This window comes from Aspergillus ochraceoroseus (genome assembly GCF_002846915.1).
Source record: "Aspergillus ochraceoroseus IBT 24754 chromosome Unknown P175scaffold_10, whole genome shotgun sequence".
NCBI classification, from domain to species: domain Eukaryota; kingdom Fungi; phylum Ascomycota; class Eurotiomycetes; order Eurotiales; family Aspergillaceae; genus Aspergillus; species Aspergillus ochraceoroseus.
In genome coordinates, this window is record NW_024468485.1 from 384159 (window position 1) to 402541 (window position 18383).

The following is an 18383-nucleotide window of genomic DNA, read 5'->3' on the forward strand; positions in this document are numbered from 1 at the left end:
AAAACAGGAGGGAAATGACCAAGCAAAAAAAAAAAGTGGAATTCTATCTAATGATGTCGAGGTGATTGGGATCCTAGGGTCAGTGAACCGGTCCATTGTTGGACTGACATGGAGAGAACATATCCAAGTTTCCCAAGACAACGAACCAAAAAAAAAAAAAAAAAAAAAAAAAATTCGAGCTTCAGTAAAATGTACTACATGTTCCCCATCTTCATCCAGAAGGAGTTATCTATCCGCATCCCCACCTAGTTCGAAATGTACAATGCAGTCGTCAGTATTCTGTACGGTGTCGCTCGTGATTCAATTATCATTTCAACCCGTAGGAGCTGTATGATCGAGTTGGTATAGCTTTTGTTCATGAGCAAATGAAAAGAAATTGTCGTTAGCAGATTTACAGGCGGGCCTTGAGGTTAGCCTTGAGTCTGCGCTCAACGGCAGCCATGTACTCGCTAGTAGTAACCCAGGCCTCACGGTCCTTGCGGCCGCAGGCAAGGGCAAGGTCCTTGGTCATGATACCCTCCTCGTCGACCACGTCGATACAGGCACGCTCAAGCTCTTCAGCGAAAGCAATGACGTCAGGGGTCTCGTCGAGCTTGCCACGCTGGATCAAACCACGAGTCCAGGCAAAGATGGAGGCAATGGGGTTGGTAGAGGTCTCGCGGCCCTTCTGGTGCTCGCGGTAGTGACGGGTGACGGTACCGTGGGCAGCCTCAGACTCGAAAGCGCTACCATCGGGGGTAATGAGGGTAGAAGTCATCAGACCCAGAGAACCGAAGCCCTGAGCAACAATATCGGACTGGACATCACCATCGTAGTCTAGGAGAGCGCAGATGTTAGAGCATATCACCTTAACATGCAAAGGACTCAAACAGGGTTCACTCACTCTTAAGGGCCATAACGAAACCACCCTCGCTCTTAATCATCTGGGCGACCATGTCGTCGATCAGACGGTGCTCATACCAGATACCCTTGGCATCGAAGGCCTTCTTGTATTCGGCATCGAAGATTTCCTGGAAGATGTCCTTGAAGCGGCCGTCGTACCTCTTCAAGATGGTATTCTTGGTGCTCATGTACAGGGGCAGGGCCTTGTCGAGAGCCATCTTGAAACTAGCATGGGCAAAGCCACGGATGGACTCATCGGTGTTGTACTGAGTCTGGGCAATGCCACCGCCGGGGAAGTCGAAAACAGTGACGCTCTCGGGCTCACCGCCAGCCGGGGTGTAGACAAGCTCCAGTTTTCCGGGGCCGGGGATGACACGGTCGGTAGCACGGTACTGGTCACCGAAGGCGTGACGACCGATGATGATGGGCTTGGTCCAGCCAGGGACCAGACGGGGGATACGGGGGATGACGATGGGCTCACGGAAGACGGTACCACCGCTGTCAAAATTTATTAGCAATTGTAAACTGGCAAGGGTCAAATCGAGGGGAGTGCAGGGACGTACAGGATGTTACGAATGGTTCCGTTGGGGGAGAGCCACACTGGACCACTGAGTTAGCACAAAAGTGGTTCCGCATATCGGGCACTCTAAACTCACTCTTCTTCAGCTTAAACTCCTCCACACGCGCCTCATCGGGGGTGATGGTGGCGCACTTAACACCGACACCATACTTCTTGATGGCCTCGGCACACTCGACGGTGACCTTGTCATCGGTCTGGTCACGGTATTCGAGACCCTTGAATATACTGTCAGCTCGGGAGATCTTTTTCTTTGGTGGGGAGGGGAGGGGAAGGGAGGGGGAATTCGGCTTTAACCGTACCAGATCGTAGTACTTGAGGTCGATATCAAGGAAACTAGGTTTTTGTCTCAGCGGGGGAATAGTCGACCAGACTGAATGCAGATCTTATCTTCAACTTACGGCAGGATCAACTACAGAACAATTTCATCGTTAGCTTCCAAGCTCAACCCGGGTAACACATCATGATACGATGCAGAGAACAGGGTACCGTGGAGAACTCACCTTCTCTCTGATGTCCTTCCAGATAATACGGGTCATCTAGGGGAAAAACAGTTAGTCACATGTGAAATACAAGCATAAATTGAACATGGTTCTTGGCTTCAAGAGTCGAGACCCTCGGATGAATGGCGTTGGGCTGGCAGGGAGGAGGGCAACAACCCCAGCCGTTTTTCTCCGTGTCTATGGAGAGCCATGACGAAAATGCGGTTCCGCAAAGAGGGGGAGATGAGACAACAGATATATATATAAGTCGCAAACCGCAAGGTTATACGAACGAAAGTAAAACAAGGAAGATGCTTTCTTTTCTCTTTGCCACTCCTCCTTTTTTCATTTTTCTTTATCAATTGAACGTACCTCATCACCGTCCAACTCCACAACGGGATTCTTAACCTTGATCTTGGTTCCGTCGGTTGCCATGGTGCGGGATTGAATCCGATATAGAGAGCGGGTAGAAACGGGGCGAGCGAAATGGGCAGAGGACGAAGTGAGAGTTCGCAGAGAGCGAGTGGTTGTAGTAGAGGAAGATGCGGAAGATACAGAAGCGGAAGCAAGAGAGGAAGAAGAGGTAGAAAAGAGCGAACGAGCAGAAGAAGATAACAAGCGATGAGCGGAGGAAGAGGGAGGGGCAGCGACACGAAGAGGGGAGGTGAGGGAGCGGCGAGCCAATGCGGAAGAGAACCGAACCGACGACATCGTGGGATTGGCAATCAATGTAACAGAATTACTATTCGAGGGAAGCGATACGGAGGAGGGGTATTGGTCGAGAGTCTGCCCAAAAGCGGATTCACTATTGGTAAGTGTTCCAGCGAGAAATTCCCTGGTGTCCAGGGACGGCCAGAGAAGTAGAGAGCGAGAGAGAGAGATTTCAACGTACCCGAGGGAAAAGGCGACTGGAACCTCGAGCGGCGCGCAGTGAGAGCTCGGGTGGACGGAGAGGCGGGTGGAGTCCAAGAAGGCTCAAGCCGATGCAGATTCGAGTCGAGTCTGGAGGAGGAAAGGGTACGGAGCAGAACGGAGCAGCCGGAAAATGATTTCGACAATGATGATGGGTTCCTAGACAGGAAGAGAAGGGGGAGAAAGAAGAAGGGAGGAGAGGAGAGAGAGCGAGATGAAGGCTGTCTCTTACTTATCCCATGAGGGAAAACCCGTTGCCCCCCTGGCTGGAGTGAGGTCCAGATGATTGACTTCCTTTTCCGCCCACCGTTCGATGGAGCTGTCGCCGAAGCCGGCTGTTTAAATAAAGGACATACTAATATAATGAACCCTCGACAAGATTCGGGAAGTGATATTGATATTGCTTCTCCCTGGGGGGGGGGGGGGGGATGGAGGGAGATTTTGAATGCGACAGGGAGAGATGATGGATGACGTTGATATTGAAGCTCTACTACTTTCTATCCGAAAACGACTACAGGTGCAGAGTGCAGAGTGCAGACAGATAGGTACAGACAGATACGACGGAGTACTACAGAGTACTTCCAGTCTGAAGCATTTGAGACTTCCTTTGCTCGGATGAGAAACAGGTAACTATACTAACGTCCACTAACGTCCAGGTTCCTATTACTCTTCTATGGACTGCTGGCATTGCTAATAAAAAAGCATAATAAAGAATAAGAATAAGAATATGAATATGAATATGAATAAGATTTGATATCTTTCTTTTTCTTTTCTTTCCGCGGCCATCTCCAATTCCTTGCCGAACTTCGCCACTATTGCGATCTTCGGACCTTTTCCTGCAACGTGAGATCGATCCCGCCATATTTACCCGGAGTTGCTCCCTCAACTCCGACGCCGTCCTACTAAAGTTATGCAGAGTAGGTACGGAGTACACACCCCCAACTAGCGCAAGAATAAATTCATATAATGTGTATCGGTAACTTATATACTATCCTGTTGAAAAAGATATTATGTCTACTCTCCTTACAAACCACCAGGGCTCGACCAGTTGAAATGAACCCCAAATAAATGCTCCCCATCGCGCCGGAGACCCTAGAAGAGTCCGTCAATCTCCCCCGTCTCCGGATCAATATCCACATTCAAGTACCCGGGCGCTGTGGGTAGCCCGGGGATCGTCTGGATGTCCGCCGCAAGCGCGTATCTATCAAATACGAACATCAGTTAGTCTAGTCTCGCGTAGGAACAAACAGGAAAGCCTTACAGATATCCACCGCCCACCGCCAGCCGGACGTCCCGGATGGGCACGGTGAACCCCGTGGGAGCGCCCTTCAGCGCTGGGTCGTGACTCAGAGAGTATTGTGTCTTGGCGATACAGATCGGAAGGTTGGCGAATCCTTGCGCGGTGTATGTGTCGACCTTGTTTTGGGCCAACTCGCTAAACTCCACCTTCTCCGCGCCATACATCATCTTGCCAATGCGTTCAATGCGTTCTTGGATGGTACCTTCCAGATCATAGAGAAGCTTGAAGTCCTTGGGCTTGGAGCTGGCGGTCATGACGGCCTTGGCCAGGTCGATAGCACCGGCACCACCTTCCGCCCAGTGATTGGCAGGGATAGCGTCCTCCGCTCCCGCTGCCATTGCCTCCTCACGGATGATGGCAATCTCCGCCTCTGTGTCTGTCTCGAAGCGGTTGATGGCCACAACCACGGGGACTCCGTACTGTCGCGCATTCTCAATGTGCTTCTTCAGGTTGATACAGCCCTTACGAAGAATGTCAGTGTTCTCCGTGCGGTAGACCTCGTGGAGTGGAGCTCCAGGGCTGATCTCGGGCCCACCGCCATGGACCTTCAGGGCCCGCACTGTCGCGACGATGACTACAGTGTCGGGGGACAGGCCGGAGGATCGGCACTTGATGTTGAAGAAACGTTCTCCACCCATGGTGAAGTCGAAACCAGCTTCGGTCACGACGAAGCCGGTCTTGGACTCGTGGTCCTCCTCGGGCTCCGTACCGGCAAGTTTCAGAGCCAGCTTATCCGCCAGCACCGAACTAGCGCCGATACTGATATTAGCGAAGGGTCCCGCATGGACCAGGACGGGTGTTCCCTCCAAGCTCTGCATCAAATTAGGTTTGATAGCGTCCTTCATCAATGCTGCAAGAGCGCCGCCAGCGCCAATGTCGTCGCACGTGACTGGGTCCCCGCTTCGGGAGGTAGCCACAACCATGCGGCCCAACCTCTCACGCATGTCTGCAAGACTGCTGCTCAATGCGAGAATAGCCATACACTCACTAGCCACAGAGATATCAAAGCCAGTTTCGCGGCTCAGACCCTTTTCAGTATGGGCCTGTCCGACGGTAATACCGCGCAGGTGCCGGTCATTGACGTCCAGCACACGGCGCCAAGTAATGGTGGAGGGATCGATGTCAAGTCGTGCAAATCGGTGAATCTCATCCTCAGTGAGCTCATCCGGATTTGTCTTGGTAATACCCAACTTCTTGAGGCGTCTGAACATGATAGGTTGGAACTCCCGCTTGCCCTTCTTAGCGGGGACAAGACGCTTGTAAAGAGCGGCATCTTTCTGGGTGGCCTCGTGGAACATGCGCGTCTCAATAGCGGCGGCAAGGAGGTTGTTAGCGGCTGTAATGGCGTGAATATCACCGGTCAAGTGTAGGTTAAACTCGTCCATAGGAATGACCTGACTGTATCCACCTCCAGCGGCTCCTCCCTTGATACCAAACGTGGGGCCCTGGCTAGGCTGTCGGACGTTAGCGAAGACGATGCGGTTCAGGTGTGCACCAAGGGCCTGGCTAAGACCCAACGTAGTGGTCGACTTGCCCTCACCAAGAGGAGTCGGCGTGATACCGCAAACCAAAATGTAACGGCCGTTGCGACGGTGCCCCAGACGGTTAAGAACATCCAGGCTCACTTTAGCCTTGGTATGGCCGTAGGGTTCGAGCTCGTGGGGCGCAATGCCGATCTCGGAAGCAACTTGAGTAATAGGCTTGGGATACTGTGCACGAGAAATAGCAATATCCGAGGGTACTGGAGTAGTCAACTTGATAGGAAGGGGAGTGATCTGTCGCTCTTTCTGCTTGTCGAAATAGGCTTTGGCTGACGCGACGACGTTCTCTAGCAACATAGCCACCGTCATAGGGCCAACACCACCAGGAACAGGAGTAATGTGGGAAGCAACCTGGGCCGCAGACTCATATTCAACATCACCGACAAGGCGCTGACCAGACTTCCTGGTGGCGTCGGCCTTGAAATTGATACCAACATCAATGACAACAGCACCAGGTTTTAACCATTCTCCCTTGACAAATTCTGTTTGGCCAATGGCCGCGATGACAATGTCCGCATTTTTCACGATTCGTGGGATGTCAGGGGTTTTGGAGTGGCACACCGTCACTGTGGCATCCGCGTTCTTCAGAAGATAGCTAACGGGGCTTCCAACGATGTCACTTCGGCCAAGCACCACTGCTTCCTTGCCCGCAGGGTTAACGCCGGTTGAGTCTAGAAGCTTCATCACGGCCTTCGGGGTGCAAGGAACGAAGAGAGGGGTACCGCCCCGCTTGGCCAATTCGCCAATGTTGATGGCGCCAAATCCATCAACGTCCTTTTCATCTGCAACAGCGGATGTGACTGCATGTTCGGAGAGGTGATGGGGAAGTGGCAGCTGGACGAGAATGCCGTGTACTGACGGGTCGTTGTTGACCTGGGTGATCTCCTGGAGGATCGCTGGCTGTGAGATAGTCTCGGGGAAGTTGATGATCTTGCAAAGGATGTTTGCCTACACATAAAAAGTATGTTAGCAAGAACGGCTTTTGGGGAACGAGGGCGGATGAAAAAAAAAAAAAAAGCATTGAGTGTCAATGGCACAGCATACCTCCTCAGCAGCCTTCAACTTCATGCGCACATAGGTGCCTGAAGGTATAGGGTATTAGTAGAATACTTTCTCCAGGTACCATGGCACATGCAACTCACTCGAATCGGACCTATCGCCCACTATAGCACTCAAGATCAGTATCTCCCATGAAGAAAAGGCATCCCGCGGGAAACTCAAGATCACTTACCCTGGATAATCACCAGGCTGGGTTTGAATCTGGGATTGATTGTTTGGAGCTCCTGGATTTCATTCTTCAATCCCTCCCGAATATCCTTCGCGATTTGGGTTCCATCGATCTTTGCGGCCGCCATGGCAACGCCAATACTCGAAAATCGGTTCAAAGGCTGAGTCACAAGTGCGGGAGGACAGTTTCTGTAACTTTTCGGGAAACGAGGAGCAACGAGTGGTATGCGACAACCCAAAGTCCTGGACCCGTATCCAACAGAAAAGTGTCGAGAATAAGAAAGAGGGGAAATATAAGAAGGGAGAGGGGCAAAACGGGAGTAAGAAGATTGATGCAGAGTACACGAACGGAGGCTGTAGCTCTTTGCTTGAGCAGCACAGCGGGGTAGAGTCGCCGATTGGGCGAGGGGGTACGGCATCAATTGATCCTTTGCCGCAGGGCGAACTTCGGTTAAAGAGTCACAGATAGGAAAACCCGTCGATCCAGCGAAATTCAGAATGTAATACCACAGACGGATAGCAACAAACCAAAGGAGCGAACATAAAATTACAACTAGAATATAGGGACCTGTGAAAACGACGCCGAAAATGACAAGCTCTGGCGCCAGAAACGGCTTCCTTTCCACTTGTAACTTTGGACGGCGAGCCGCCGCTTGACCGCCCGCTTCTTGGTGCTGCTGACACTTGACTTGATCTGTCTTTCATGGATATACCGATGCAAATTTGATTCCAGCATGCTTTCCAACAAGACAAGTCCCTTATTCGAGAATTCAATGCGGAGTTTGCGAGATAGGGAGGGTCAACAGATGTTCCTCATTCTCCTCCTAGAGCGCGAAAGCTGTTTGACATCCCGATTGTCAAGGCACTTCACGATGTCGAACAGGATTTCGGTAGGAAGCAATTCCATATTGTTCAAGCAATCAATTAGGGTATCAGTATCTTTCTAGAGGGTCCGGAGGTGATGCTTGGAGGTCCAAAGCAGGCAGGCCCTGTGGCCTTTCTATACGTGAGGCAAGTTAAGACAAGCCGTCAGCAATCCGCGGGGAGCAATGACAACCAACCAAACCCTCAGAAACGGTAGTAAAATGAGCCTGCGGGAGAAATCGAGGAACTAATGGAAGTAGAGGGGAAAGAATAACTGCTCACAAGGAATCCTTAGGATAAATTTGGGGTCAATCAACTATAAGCAAAATGACGAAAATACAATTTCCCCCGCCGGAGCCAAGACATGACATGACATCTATCTGCCTTTCCTTGCTTCCCCCTCCTGAACCCGATCTCCATTGACGAAAAAAAAGGAAATCATAGATCACGGAAAAGAAATAAAAAATGGAACCAAACTGGCTGACTGCACGCAACAACCATTCATACGAAAATGGACGCCGCTACTATGGCTTCAAGGCCGAATTCCCCTTTCCAGACGACCAAAAGGCCACCTCAGCACACGCGATGATCAGCACCATGTGGCATCATCTTCTAGACGGCAGAACCTTTATTGCCCCCATAGATCCGGTCCAGAAAAACCACAAATTTCTCGAGTTCGCTACCCGCAGCGGCTCCTGGACGATCATGGCACTGAACCGGCATCATCCTGCCCCGCGCTTGACGGGTATGGACCCGGCCTACATGTCTCCAAATCTCCGGTATTTTGAACACCACGAGCTTGAGGGCGATTGGCCATTTACTGCAAAACAGGCGTTTCATTTGATCCATGCGCAGTCTCTAGGCGGGGTGATTGCCGACTATGACAGGTTCTACGCTAATGCGTTCCGGCATCTTCTCCCGGGCAGGTGGTTGGAAGTGTGGGAGAACGACTTGCGCTTCTTTACCGACAACGCACAGGATGAAACTCGGCTGGTGGCACTGAGGGAGTGGGAGGCGCTGATGCACGAGGCAGCAGCCAAGTTTGGCAAGCGAGTCAACGTGGCAGCCGAGCAGAAGGAGCTGATGCACTCAGCTGGCTTTGTGCAAGTCGATGAACAGATATTCAAGGTGAGCGAGCCTGAAATGGAACAGAGATTCAAAGACAATCCGTATGTATATTGCAGCCTGAGCGGCTGACTTTTGAGCACCTGCGACTAGGTCCCCTATGGTGAGTGGAGTGACGACCCAACTCTGAAAAACATTGGGGGCTACTATGTGTTCCAGATGCAGTGCGCGCTGGAGGGATACACGCTACGTCTATTCACCAAGACATTGGGCTGGTCAAAGGAAGACACTAATGCCCTGATTAGTCGGGTGCAGGAGGAACTACAGCAAAAGGATCTGCGGCTCTATTCATATTTCCATCTCGTCATAGGGCAGAAGCCAGCACAAGCCGCTCGAAAGTAACAGGCGCGCAGGTTTCCGAGGCCGATGCCCGTATCGAGCTCGATAGACTCGCAAGTGTCGGCGTCCTCCATCATGTACAGCTCGTGGCAGATGAGCGGGATGCAGAGCTCGTTGCCGGCAGCCAGCGGAGTGCAGTTGGTTTTATAGCCGGTGTTGGCGCGCTGTAGGGCGCGGCTGAGGCTACCGAGTAGGTAAGCGCCACGCTGTCGCAGGTGTCGCCAACCTGCGAGGCATAGGTCACGTCGGTGAAACAGGGGATGGGCTCCTGTTCGATGGGGATGCACTGCGGATCCTGCACGTCCGTGGGGCCAGCCGGGGCAATCAGAGACGAACCAGGCTCACCGGCAGAGGAAGACCTAGATAGCTTCGTAGCATGGAGCACAATGACTCCCTTGGGGAAGAGGTAGGAGTATCGACCCGAAGTCTCGCGATGACACTGCGGGCTGGATCATCCCAGTGGTTCTGCCCCTGTGCGACTGCCATTCCAGCGGGAGGACCGAGAACGATCTGGGCGTCGGATCGAGGCGATGGAGGGAGAGGTTACGAGACAGCGTATTGTGGCGCTAGGCCGGGAACGGCAAAACTAACCGGATATAGCAAACCACAGGTCCCTCCCTAGGTATATTACAGGCACAATAGTCCAAACAACATCACAATACCATTTGACCCGGCTTACGGCCAGTCAATCTGTTTCCCGCGTTCTATACAAAGGGACCACAACTTTTTCCCTCTCCCTTTCCCGACCTCGGAGTTGGGTTAGATTGCTATTGGCTGTGAGCACGTGCTGCTGATGTCAGCAAGCCGAAGCTGGCCGGGGCCAGTTTTGCGCTATTCCTCATAAGGTGTAAAATAGGGTTGAGATATATCACATGATTGTTTATTTATAATACCGGAATAATAGATATTCCGGTACGATTCGTATTATACACAACAGGCTTGATCAGGAAGGTCTTGGCATGCGAGCCGCGGACTGTGCGATGAAATTCATGATCTAGCCGGACGAAGTTGCTAAAAGAGACGCCGCAAGCAACCCCGCCAGGCAGTTAGCCTTACCACGCAATTTTTAGTCGACCTCGTTACAGATACTATCAATCTGTGATCCCGTATCTTTTCTTCCTCCGACCTCTCAGCCAAAAGTCCTTTCCCGGTCGGCCCAACATGAGGCCTATTTTGCTTGCGGGCCATGTGCGTTTCTCCCAAGACTGACTCGAAGAACTTGCTCGCGTCGGCTTCGTCCCTTTGATATCAACAGGTCGCTAATATTATTTTTCTTGGCTATCATAGGAGCGCTCCCTCAACCAGATCAAGTTCAACCGCGATGGCGATATGCTCTTCTCCGTGTCCAAAGATAAAGTTGTGTGCGCTTGGTGGTCAGCCAACGGCGAACGACTTGGAACCTACAACGGACACCAGGGTGCCATCTGGACAGTCGATGTCAGCCCTAATACCATTCTCCTTGCGACTGGCTCTGCAGACAACACCGTGCGACTATGGAACGTGAAGACTGGCGACTGCGTCAAAGTTTGGGACTTCCCTACAGCCGTCAAGCGTGTCGAGTTCAACCCTGATGGAAGCCAGCTGCTGGCCGTGACAGAAAAGCGTATGGGCTTCTTGGGTACTATTGCCGTGCTAGATATCAACTACGGAGAGGATTTGTCGGAGCAGGCTGATGAGCCCAGCCTGAGAATCACTTGCACAGAGAGCAAAGCCACCGTTGCGGGTTGGAGTTATATGAGCAAGTACATTATTGCTGGTCACGAAGACGGAAGTGTCAGCCAGTATGACGGAAAGGTGCGAATACTCTTATCAATTTCTAGGAGTAAATGACACATACTGACAGTCTCTTTTTCTTTGTTTTGTTTCATAGACCGGTGAGCAGCTCAAGAACGCCCAGGCTCACGAGTTCGACCATCAGATCAACGATCTCCAATTCTCCCCAGACCGCATCTACTTCATCACTGCCTCGAAAGACAAGTCCGCCAAGGTAAGACCACCCCTCTTTTCTTACGTACGATATTCTTTTTCCCCCGTTAACAACCTGTAGCTTATGTCCGCCCGTGACCTCGCTATCCTCAAGACCTACGTTTCCGACACACCGCTCAATAGCGCTGCCATTACTCCTAAGAAGGACTACGTAATCCTGGGAGGTGGTCAGGCCGCTATGGATGTCACCACAACCTCCGCCCGCCAGGGTAAGTTCGAGGCTCGTTTCTATCACAAGGTCTTCGAGGACGAGATTGGCCGTGTCAGAGGCCATTTCGGTCCTCTCAACACCGTTCACGTTCACCCCGCCGGTACTGCCTACGCCTCTGGAGGTGAGGACGGTTACGTTCGAGTTCATCACTTCGACAAGCCCTACTTCGACTTCATGTACGAGGTTGAGAGGGAGCAGCTGAGGAGGTGAAGTGCATGATGGTTGGAATGATCGTAGAATTTTATTCCCAATTTACGCATCTTTTGTATGTGTCATGAAGTGATGGCATATTTCCTTGCAAAAAAAAAAAGTACAAAAAAGGGAACCAGGTGGGAGAACAGGGGCAGGACGAGCAAGTAAGTCCCAGGCCATTGTCGAAGTGGGGGAGGGGCCATGAGTTGATTTCATTTATTCCATGACAAGACGGAGTTGGTATCATTTCCTATTTCTGGTCGCTTTCTGTGTCCTAATAAAAGAGAACCTCATTTACTTCCATGTTACCTTCCACGTCATGTTTCTATACCTTCCTAAGTCCATAGATAGTGCGATAGTGCGATAAGACGGAAATATGATTATATATAAATCCACCACAAGTCATGTTGAGGCGGGGCATTTTCAAGTCCAGCCGTGTATAGATATTTGTATCGGATCTGCGCTCTTCTAAACCCCTGATACCCAAAAAAATAATATAAATATAGGTGGCATGTCATTCAATAAAGCGGCATGAAAAAAAATAACGACCGAAAGGAAAGCCTGGGACATAAAGGCCAAAAGAGAAGAAAACCAAAAAAAAACTGGGCCCCTCCCCTAAGAAAAAGCCGCGGGCTCACCCCCGGTCGGTTTACTTTTTCTTGGGGAACTTCTCACTCCCGATATCAGCACCTCTCAGCTTGACGTTGAGCACACGCTCCATGGCACTGAGGACCTTCTGGTCGGGGGCGGCGGTGCCTCTCTCGAAGTCCTGGACAACGGTGACGGTGGTGTTGCACTTAGTGGCGAGCTCCTTCTGCGTCATCTTGTAGCCCTCATCGGTTCGACGCTTCTTGATAGCCTCTCCAACCTGGAGACCCACGGTCTTGGGCTTGACGATATCATCACTGCGGTCGACCTTGGTCAAGTGTTGACCCTCAACGGCACCAGACCGGCCAGCCTGAGAAGATAAAAGTTAGTAAGTATGTGGCAAACGGGAGGGGAAAACTCTAGTGTCGTAGGGCGTGTGCCGGGGGGGGGGGGGGGGAGGGCAAGAATCAGGGAATAACACATACAACATTGCCAGTGGCATATTTCTTCTCGGTTCCAATAATGAGACCCTGGCGCTGGGCAGCGTTCAGGGCACTCTTGCCCTTGATGACAGTCTCGCGGGGTGCGGGACCAGCGCGGTGCTTGGTTCCAATGCGAGTAACGGAATCCCACTCGCTCATCTTGGCTGAAAAATAAAAATGCAAGTGCAAAGATAGAGGGGGGGGGGGGGGTGTGAATGAGGGAGAAAGTGGCAGTAAAAGTGATTCGATCGCGTGAGGTTTTGAAGAAGGGATGTTTCAAGATGGCCCACCGAATTTATATCGATGACACAGAAAGTTCTCGAGCCTTGGATGGCGGAAGTTGGACGGGGACAGTTAGCGCTAGAATTATTAGGGATTAGGCAAAAGTAGTCGCTGATGTAATCCATTTGACTCACTCTGACTCCTGGACTGAGACTCTTGACATTTTTGTGTGTCTTGGAGTTAACCCAGGAGGCGAATTATAAGTCATAACATCTTTCGGAGATACATACTCTGTACTGACCCTAATCCAGGCCTGGTTGGGTTTGGTGTTCTGGAGAGGAATGTCCTCGATATTCCTAGTATCGCAGAATGATAACCTGCGTAAACAGCCCAACATTTCCATATCGGATTCCTCGACTATGGACGTCACCGTCATCAAGTCAAATAACAATACGGTTCAAATCTTTCTTCGGATTCACTGACTCCGATTGATTCGTCCAGAATGAACCATTAATTCGTCGGATTCTTGAGATAAATTCTTGACGTGTTTCTCGACTATGTACTGGGAACATGGACAAGACAGGTGGTTATTATCTCCCGAAACATCCACTACCTAGGTAATCTTGATTTACCGTACTAGTATCTATGTCCAGTAACGTCCAGTTTCTTCGTTCCACATCCATATGGCATATTTGCACGTCACTACTGCTAATGGATAGATCGAGATGTGCTTGGCGAAGTGCGGTGGGATATACGAATACGATACGGACCCAGGATTACACGGAAGAAAGGTGCCCTTTTAAACCCTTGAACACTCCTAGAATACTTTTTCTTTTTTTTTTAAAAAAAAAAGGTAGGAAAATAAATGAAGCGAAAAAAAGAAACAGGCAAAAAAAAAAAATCCCCAGTTCAGGCCCTTGTGGCTGAAGATGTAGTAGTGAAACAGGATTTGTGTTCATTAATCGGAGAGTGCCTGAGGAGACCAAGCCCGAGCCAAGCCTCTTCCACCAATGGAAAATGTGCAGCCTACCGGGCAGCCTGAAAGAGGCCTCAGGGACCAACGATTGTTCGAGTTGTATCGTCCCTGCTAAGCCCCATCCATCGACATCCGTCCATCTACTCCGTACAACTACTGGTTAACTACTGGGTTCTTACTCAAGTTCTCCCGTCCTTTCCTCCAATATTTCCTCTGTCGACCTGGAGTTTTTCGATTCGTCTCTCGTTTTCCTTCCGTCAACATTTTTCCCTTCAGATCCTCTTCATTCTAGCCGATCATGGCATCTCAACAAGACAAGTTCTTCTCGGCCATGACCAACCGGTCGCTCCGTACTGTCCGAGCGGTATGATCCCCTCTCCAGGCTTCCAGTTAACTCTCCTGTGAGGAATCGTGGGTTTTGGGTCTCATGTGTGACAGTTCTAATCTCTTATTTCTCCCTCGCAGGAGCTAGAGTTTCTCGCAGATGCCTCAGTCATTACGCCACAGCAACTGTCGTCGATTCTATCGCAACTACCAAATCAGGGCGAACGTTCAGTGTCTGCTCCTCCTCCTCAGCCATCACCAGTGCAGCCAGCCCCTGTTGTACAGACTCTTCCTTCTCCTACCCCATACTCTCCTCCTACAGCACAGTTCGCCAATACCTCGTTGAACGAAAAGACATCTTATCAACAGCCGCCTCCCCAGCAACATTATACTCCGCCTCCTCCTGCCTACCCCCAGGCACCCACAGTGCTCTCTGTTGCTTCCGCACTCTACGCATACACTCCTACAGATGCTGGAGATTTGGCTTTGCAACCGAATGATCGTGTCCAAGTTCTGGAGCACATGAACGCAGATTGTATGTCTGCCCGCCCAGTAGCCGTTTGTAGCCGCTTATTAATGTTATCATAGGGTGGCGTGGTCGCAACGAACGCACAAACCTCGAGGGTATCTTCCCTCGCAGTTATGTGAACGTTCTTAATGAGAAAGCCGTTGCTTCCCCTCCTCCTCCATCTAGCTATGGCAACATGCCTTTGGAAGTTAGTCAGTCTGGCTCCGGCGCACCCGCCGAAGAGAAGAAAAGCAAGTTTGAGGAGCAAGGCAAGAAGTTCGGCAAGAAGATGGGCAACGCTGGTATGTATATTTCACCCATATCCTCGAAAATTCTCAAAAGGCTGACCTTGGGACTCAATTCAGCCATCTTTGGTGCCGGTGCCACGATTGGCTCCAACATTGTTAATAGCATTTTCTAATTCAGCGCTTTGGTTTTCGATTCCGGTTTGCTTTACCTCTATTCCAGTCTTCCACCGGTCGGGACAACTCTTTCATTTTGCCCCCTCTTATTTTGTCTCATAGGAACGGCGTTGGCGGGGTTCTAATTTGCTCATTCTTGTTGAATAAGGAAGCCTTTCAAACGAACCTAATGACCCCCCTTACCAATATTGACTGGCTGTGGGTAAATTTTATTGGTATTGCTTGATTCAAGTCTCCAAGCTTCCAAATTGGCTTCCCCGAATACTTATTTACAACAAGGTGTTTTTTTGGTCTGTTCTATTTTTAGTACAAAATCAATTGAAGCAATATCCGAATCAAAACTCCAATATATAACCATGCCAGGACTTTTTGTTTGGCGCCTACTGATACCATACTAAAGGATCAGCGTGAGAGAGATCGCCGATGCACTTAAGCGCCGACAGACGTGGCCGACTCCACCATTCCTGAGAACATACTGGAGTCCTATTTTCTAACATTCGGTTTTATCAGCAGCTCCCAAATCGGATGAGTAGATGTAGGAATTATTGGACAAGATCTGTTGCATTGCCGCAGTCAACCTAGCGATACGCAGCCTGTTTGCGACACCAACAGCTCACCTCACGTCCAATGCGGGGGGCTGTACTAGGACGGCTCGCGAGGCTGAAACCGCATCATCAGTTGTATTTGGAAAATGTTTTGGATTTTTAACTGCTGTCCTTTCTCATTCTGCGTTGGGGTGTGTTTGATGTTCTTTAAAAGTGCAGCTTTGTACTGTTGTACATATATTCAATTCCTGCCGCAGGGGTAGGGATATATACATACATCTGTGATGTTTTGGCATTTGGTCTTCTTAACGCTGGTCGGACTCCTCCCTGGGGTATCTGCGATATCTGCCGGATCAGACTGGGAGGACTTTTCAAACAATCTTGCCACAGACTTGGTAATTTTTTTCATTTCATTTCTTCCCCCCCCCCCCCCGCGTTACGCATTCCTCTTTTTCTGCACTCAAAGCATGGCCAACCGGGCTGATTTTAAACTATTTCCTAGGCCCCTCTAATATCTCTCTTTGGAGAACGACTAACCAAGCAATTTCTATCTGAATCCACTGGGCTTCTCGATAATATTATTTTCGCCCTCTCTCCGCTGGGAATCCTGACCGCGCTGGTCTCCGTTATCCGTGTCTGCGGAAGTCCATCTCTTCGAGCCCTTATAGGACGAGCCCAAGAAGCTCCCGGAGAGGCAGAAAATGAGCTCTTATCCTGTGTTTCGGAGACCACGGCTGAGCTGTTCAACGATGGTGGGATATCCAGAGTATTGGGCCGTCCCCGTATCCTAGAGGTAGTGGTCTGGGAAGAGCCAGATCCATCCGGCCAGGGCGTGTGTCGTAGGATGGGCACACTAAGGGACGCTCTTCTGGAGAATGCTTGGGTTGCAAGGAAAGGACAGTGGATTCTTGATGAGAAGGGTTTACTTCCTGAGCTGGATATTCCGAATTTGTCCTTGAATAAGGGTATTAAACAGAGGGGACCGGCTTGGTTTTATTCTGCAGCCTTGCTGGGGGTTGTATTACAGACAGGTCGGTTTGACATGGGAGTATCGGAGTATTTTTTATACATCAAAAATTTGCTAACTTTGATGAATAGGTCCCCTTGTTTACGCAGGCTTGACTGTGTTCCTGTGGCCAGCCCTTTTCACGGATCAGGGAAGTTTCGTCCAGGGCTATGCATTCCCACTTTATGTATATGGAACCGTATCCCTCTGTACTGGAATGTTCCTGTGCGCTTTTATGATAGAGCGGTCATCTGCTCAATGTCATATCTATCCGGCGAAGCCCAGTAAAATTTACTGGCTACAACCAGGACGACAAAAGATTGGAGAGCAGGATTTTGGAGCTTTCCTTGCAGTCAACGAAGGTCCCAATTCCCAAGCTACGGAGGACCTAACATATATAAAATCAGTGCAAAACGTCGCACTCAAAGAAAGAGGACTACTACTTTTGTTCACCATATTCATCACAATTACTGGATTTGTGCTTCAATTTGTCAGTCTTCGGGGTCTGCATCCGTCTGTTATTCTGGCAAATTTGGGCTCCATGCTGGTCATGAGCATTGTCCGCACATGCTTACGGGTGGAACGAATTGGCTCGGGTGGGAATAGCTTTTGCACAGAAGACAAAGAACTAATCTCTCACAAACAACAGGAATTGGACTGCTTTGCCCTCCATCTAGAGAAGGTCAAATACTTTCGTTTGATGTCAAGCTTTGTACATGAATCGAACAGATCTCGATCTGGGTCCTGGGCTACCGGCAGCTCAACTCAAAATTCACTCCAGGTACCTGGGCTTGGGTCAAAGTTAGTGCAGACTAGAACCCAGTTAGCGAAACTTACTTCAAGGGGCTTTCGTCACTCCAGCATGGATTGGAATGATCTCCCGATACGAAAAATAGCCCAGGACCTAGCGAGAACCCTTGGAATGACTATGGACGTGGTATCCACGTGGAAGGGGAACCCAAGTGACTTTTACAGCTTTGAGCTCTCTTTTTTATGTCAGTACAACCACAAGTCGGCCGGCTCCGCTCTGGAAACGTATGCTATCAAGCTGGAACGACTAGAAGATACCCTTCAGTGGAAGGTCGATGCAAATGAGCTCGAAGCAGTTCTAGGGCTATGGACCTTGTCGTTACTGAAGCAGGATTCCAAGTGGCTTCAAAACGGCCTGGGTCGGTTGGTTGGACTGACGAAAGCCGAGGCCCGCTCAGAAGCAGCAGATCTATACTTTCACAAATGGATATTTCGTCAAAGAGAAGCTAGGATGGTTTCGTCCAAGATGATCCCCTTCTCGGAACAGATTTTCGGTTACTATTCCGATGAATATCTGGGCCATAAGGAGATCCTTGTTGTGAAGACGGACAATAAATTGGAAGTCATGGCAGCACAAGACATATATATCCAGTTTCTCATGAGCATCCTTGCTGGTTTGAAGTCCATTGGGGGCGATGTTGATATTCTTCCAAGATCGCAAAGTGATTTCTATGCTCAAAGTACCAGTCTCGACGTGTTGGTGAACTGCTTCGAATCTGGAAATTTAGGGTCAAGGGAGGATGCACTGTTGTGCATCGTTCCAGTTTTGAGACATCGAAAGCTACTACCAGAACTGGCTGCTGATTCAAGCAGCGTAAGAAAGCGCGTTCAGGACTTGCTCTCAGCTGGAAATTGGGAAGGT

General features: G+C 50.2%; 7 protein-coding genes across 7 annotated transcripts; 3 read left to right on the plus strand and 4 right to left on the minus strand.

Moving 5' to 3' along the window:
* Positions 1-391: 391 nt before the first annotated feature.
* Positions 392-2376, minus strand: P175DRAFT_0445945 (NADP-dependent isocitrate dehydrogenase; the record flags this gene model as incomplete). The annotated part of the gene is made up of 7 exons (XM_040894317.1): positions 392-816; positions 884-1380; positions 1446-1482; positions 1539-1677; positions 1762-1795; positions 1949-1998; positions 2314-2376. 7 exons carry the CDS (start codon positions 2374-2376, stop codon positions 392-394), a joined length of 1245 nt encoding a protein of 414 aa, XP_040748905.1.
* Positions 2377-3614: 1238 nt separating this feature from the next.
* On the minus strand, positions 3615-7423 carry P175DRAFT_0504809 (uncharacterized protein). The gene is made up of 5 exons (XM_040897958.1): positions 6926-7423; positions 6837-6857; positions 6739-6776; positions 4115-6642; positions 3615-4056 (listed from the first exon to the last, which is right to left on the minus strand). The coding sequence occupies exons 1-5, from the start codon at positions 7047-7049 to the stop codon at positions 3993-3995; spliced, it is 2775 nt and encodes a 924-aa protein (XP_040748906.1). The 5' UTR covers positions 7050-7423; the 3' UTR covers positions 3615-3992.
* Positions 7424-7938: 515 nt separating this feature from the next.
* P175DRAFT_091752 (uncharacterized protein) lies at positions 7939-9439 on the plus strand. Its single transcript, XM_040901131.1, has 2 exons — positions 7939-8913; positions 9004-9439. The coding sequence occupies exons 1-2, from the start codon at positions 8251-8253 to the stop codon at positions 9250-9252; spliced, it is 912 nt and encodes a 303-aa protein (XP_040748907.1). The 5' UTR covers positions 7939-8250; the 3' UTR covers positions 9253-9439.
* Positions 9323-9735, minus strand: P175DRAFT_0535848 (uncharacterized protein; the record flags this gene model as incomplete). Its single annotated transcript, XM_040900267.1, has 2 exons — positions 9323-9608; positions 9635-9735. The coding sequence occupies 2 exons, from the start codon at positions 9733-9735 to the stop codon at positions 9323-9325; spliced, it is 387 nt and encodes a 128-aa protein (XP_040748908.1).
* A 642-nt stretch (positions 9736-10377) lies between these two features.
* Positions 10378-11745, plus strand: tif34 (translation initiation factor eIF3 subunit i). Its single transcript, XM_040897959.1, has 3 exons — positions 10378-11043; positions 11120-11236; positions 11297-11745. The coding sequence occupies exons 1-3, from the start codon at positions 10579-10581 to the stop codon at positions 11654-11656; spliced, it is 942 nt and encodes a 313-aa protein (XP_040748909.1). The 5' UTR covers positions 10378-10578; the 3' UTR covers positions 11657-11745.
* A 542-nt stretch (positions 11746-12287) lies between these two features.
* Positions 12288-12867, minus strand: mbf1 (multiprotein-bridging factor 1; the record flags this gene model as incomplete). The annotated part of the gene is made up of 2 exons (XM_040894300.1): positions 12288-12596; positions 12712-12867. 2 exons carry the CDS (start codon positions 12865-12867, stop codon positions 12288-12290), a joined length of 465 nt encoding a protein of 154 aa, XP_040748910.1.
* A 1266-nt stretch (positions 12868-14133) lies between these two features.
* Positions 14134-15399, plus strand: P175DRAFT_0504814 (SH3 domain-containing protein). The gene is made up of 3 exons (XM_040897960.1): positions 14134-14270; positions 14372-14765; positions 14819-15399. The coding sequence occupies exons 1-3, from the start codon at positions 14205-14207 to the stop codon at positions 15157-15159; spliced, it is 801 nt and encodes a 266-aa protein (XP_040748911.1). The 5' UTR covers positions 14134-14204; the 3' UTR covers positions 15160-15399.
* The last annotated feature ends 2984 nt before the right edge of the window (positions 15400-18383 follow it).

What these genes read in the sequence shown, in the direction of transcription:
- P175DRAFT_0504814 (XM_040897960.1), top strand. Translation starts at nt 14,205, where the DNA reads ATGGCATCTCAACAAGACAAGTTCTTCTCGGCCATGACCAACCGGTCG. An exon ending in CGCTCCGTACTGTCCGAGCG is followed by an intron (nt 14,271 to 14,371) that starts GTATGATCCCCT and finishes TCTCCCTCGCAG; the next exon opens with GAGCTAGAGTTTCTCGCAGA. An exon ending in GGAGCACATGAACGCAGATT is followed by an intron (nt 14,766 to 14,818) that starts GTATGTCTGCCC and finishes ATGTTATCATAG; the next exon opens with GGTGGCGTGGTCGCAACGAA.
- tif34 (XM_040897959.1), top strand. Translation starts at nt 10,579, where the DNA reads ATGCTCTTCTCCGTGTCCAAAGATAAAGTTGTGTGCGCTTGGTGGTCA. An exon ending in TCAGCCAGTATGACGGAAAG is followed by an intron (nt 11,044 to 11,119) that starts GTGCGAATACTC and finishes TTTGTTTCATAG; the next exon opens with ACCGGTGAGCAGCTCAAGAA. An exon ending in CGAAAGACAAGTCCGCCAAG is followed by an intron (nt 11,237 to 11,296) that starts GTAAGACCACCC and finishes AACAACCTGTAG; the next exon opens with CTTATGTCCGCCCGTGACCT.
- P175DRAFT_0504809 (XM_040897958.1), bottom strand. Translation starts at nt 7,049, where the DNA reads ATGGCGGCCGCAAAGATCGATGGAACCCAAATCGCGAAGGATATTCGG. An exon ending in CAGCCTGGTGATTATCCAGG is followed by an intron (nt 6,858 to 6,925) that starts GTAAGTGATCTT and finishes TGAGTGCTATAG; the next exon opens with TGGGCGATAGGTCCGATTCG. An exon ending in GCGGTGGGCGGTGGATATCT is followed by an intron (nt 4,057 to 4,114) that starts GTAAGGCTTTCC and finishes TTCGTATTTGAT; the next exon opens with AGATACGCGCTTGCGGCGGA.
- P175DRAFT_091752 (XM_040901131.1), top strand. Translation starts at nt 8,251, where the DNA reads ATGGAACCAAACTGGCTGACTGCACGCAACAACCATTCATACGAAAAT. An exon ending in TCGATGAACAGATATTCAAG is followed by an intron (nt 8,914 to 9,003) that starts GTGAGCGAGCCT and finishes ACCTGCGACTAG; the next exon opens with GTCCCCTATGGTGAGTGGAG.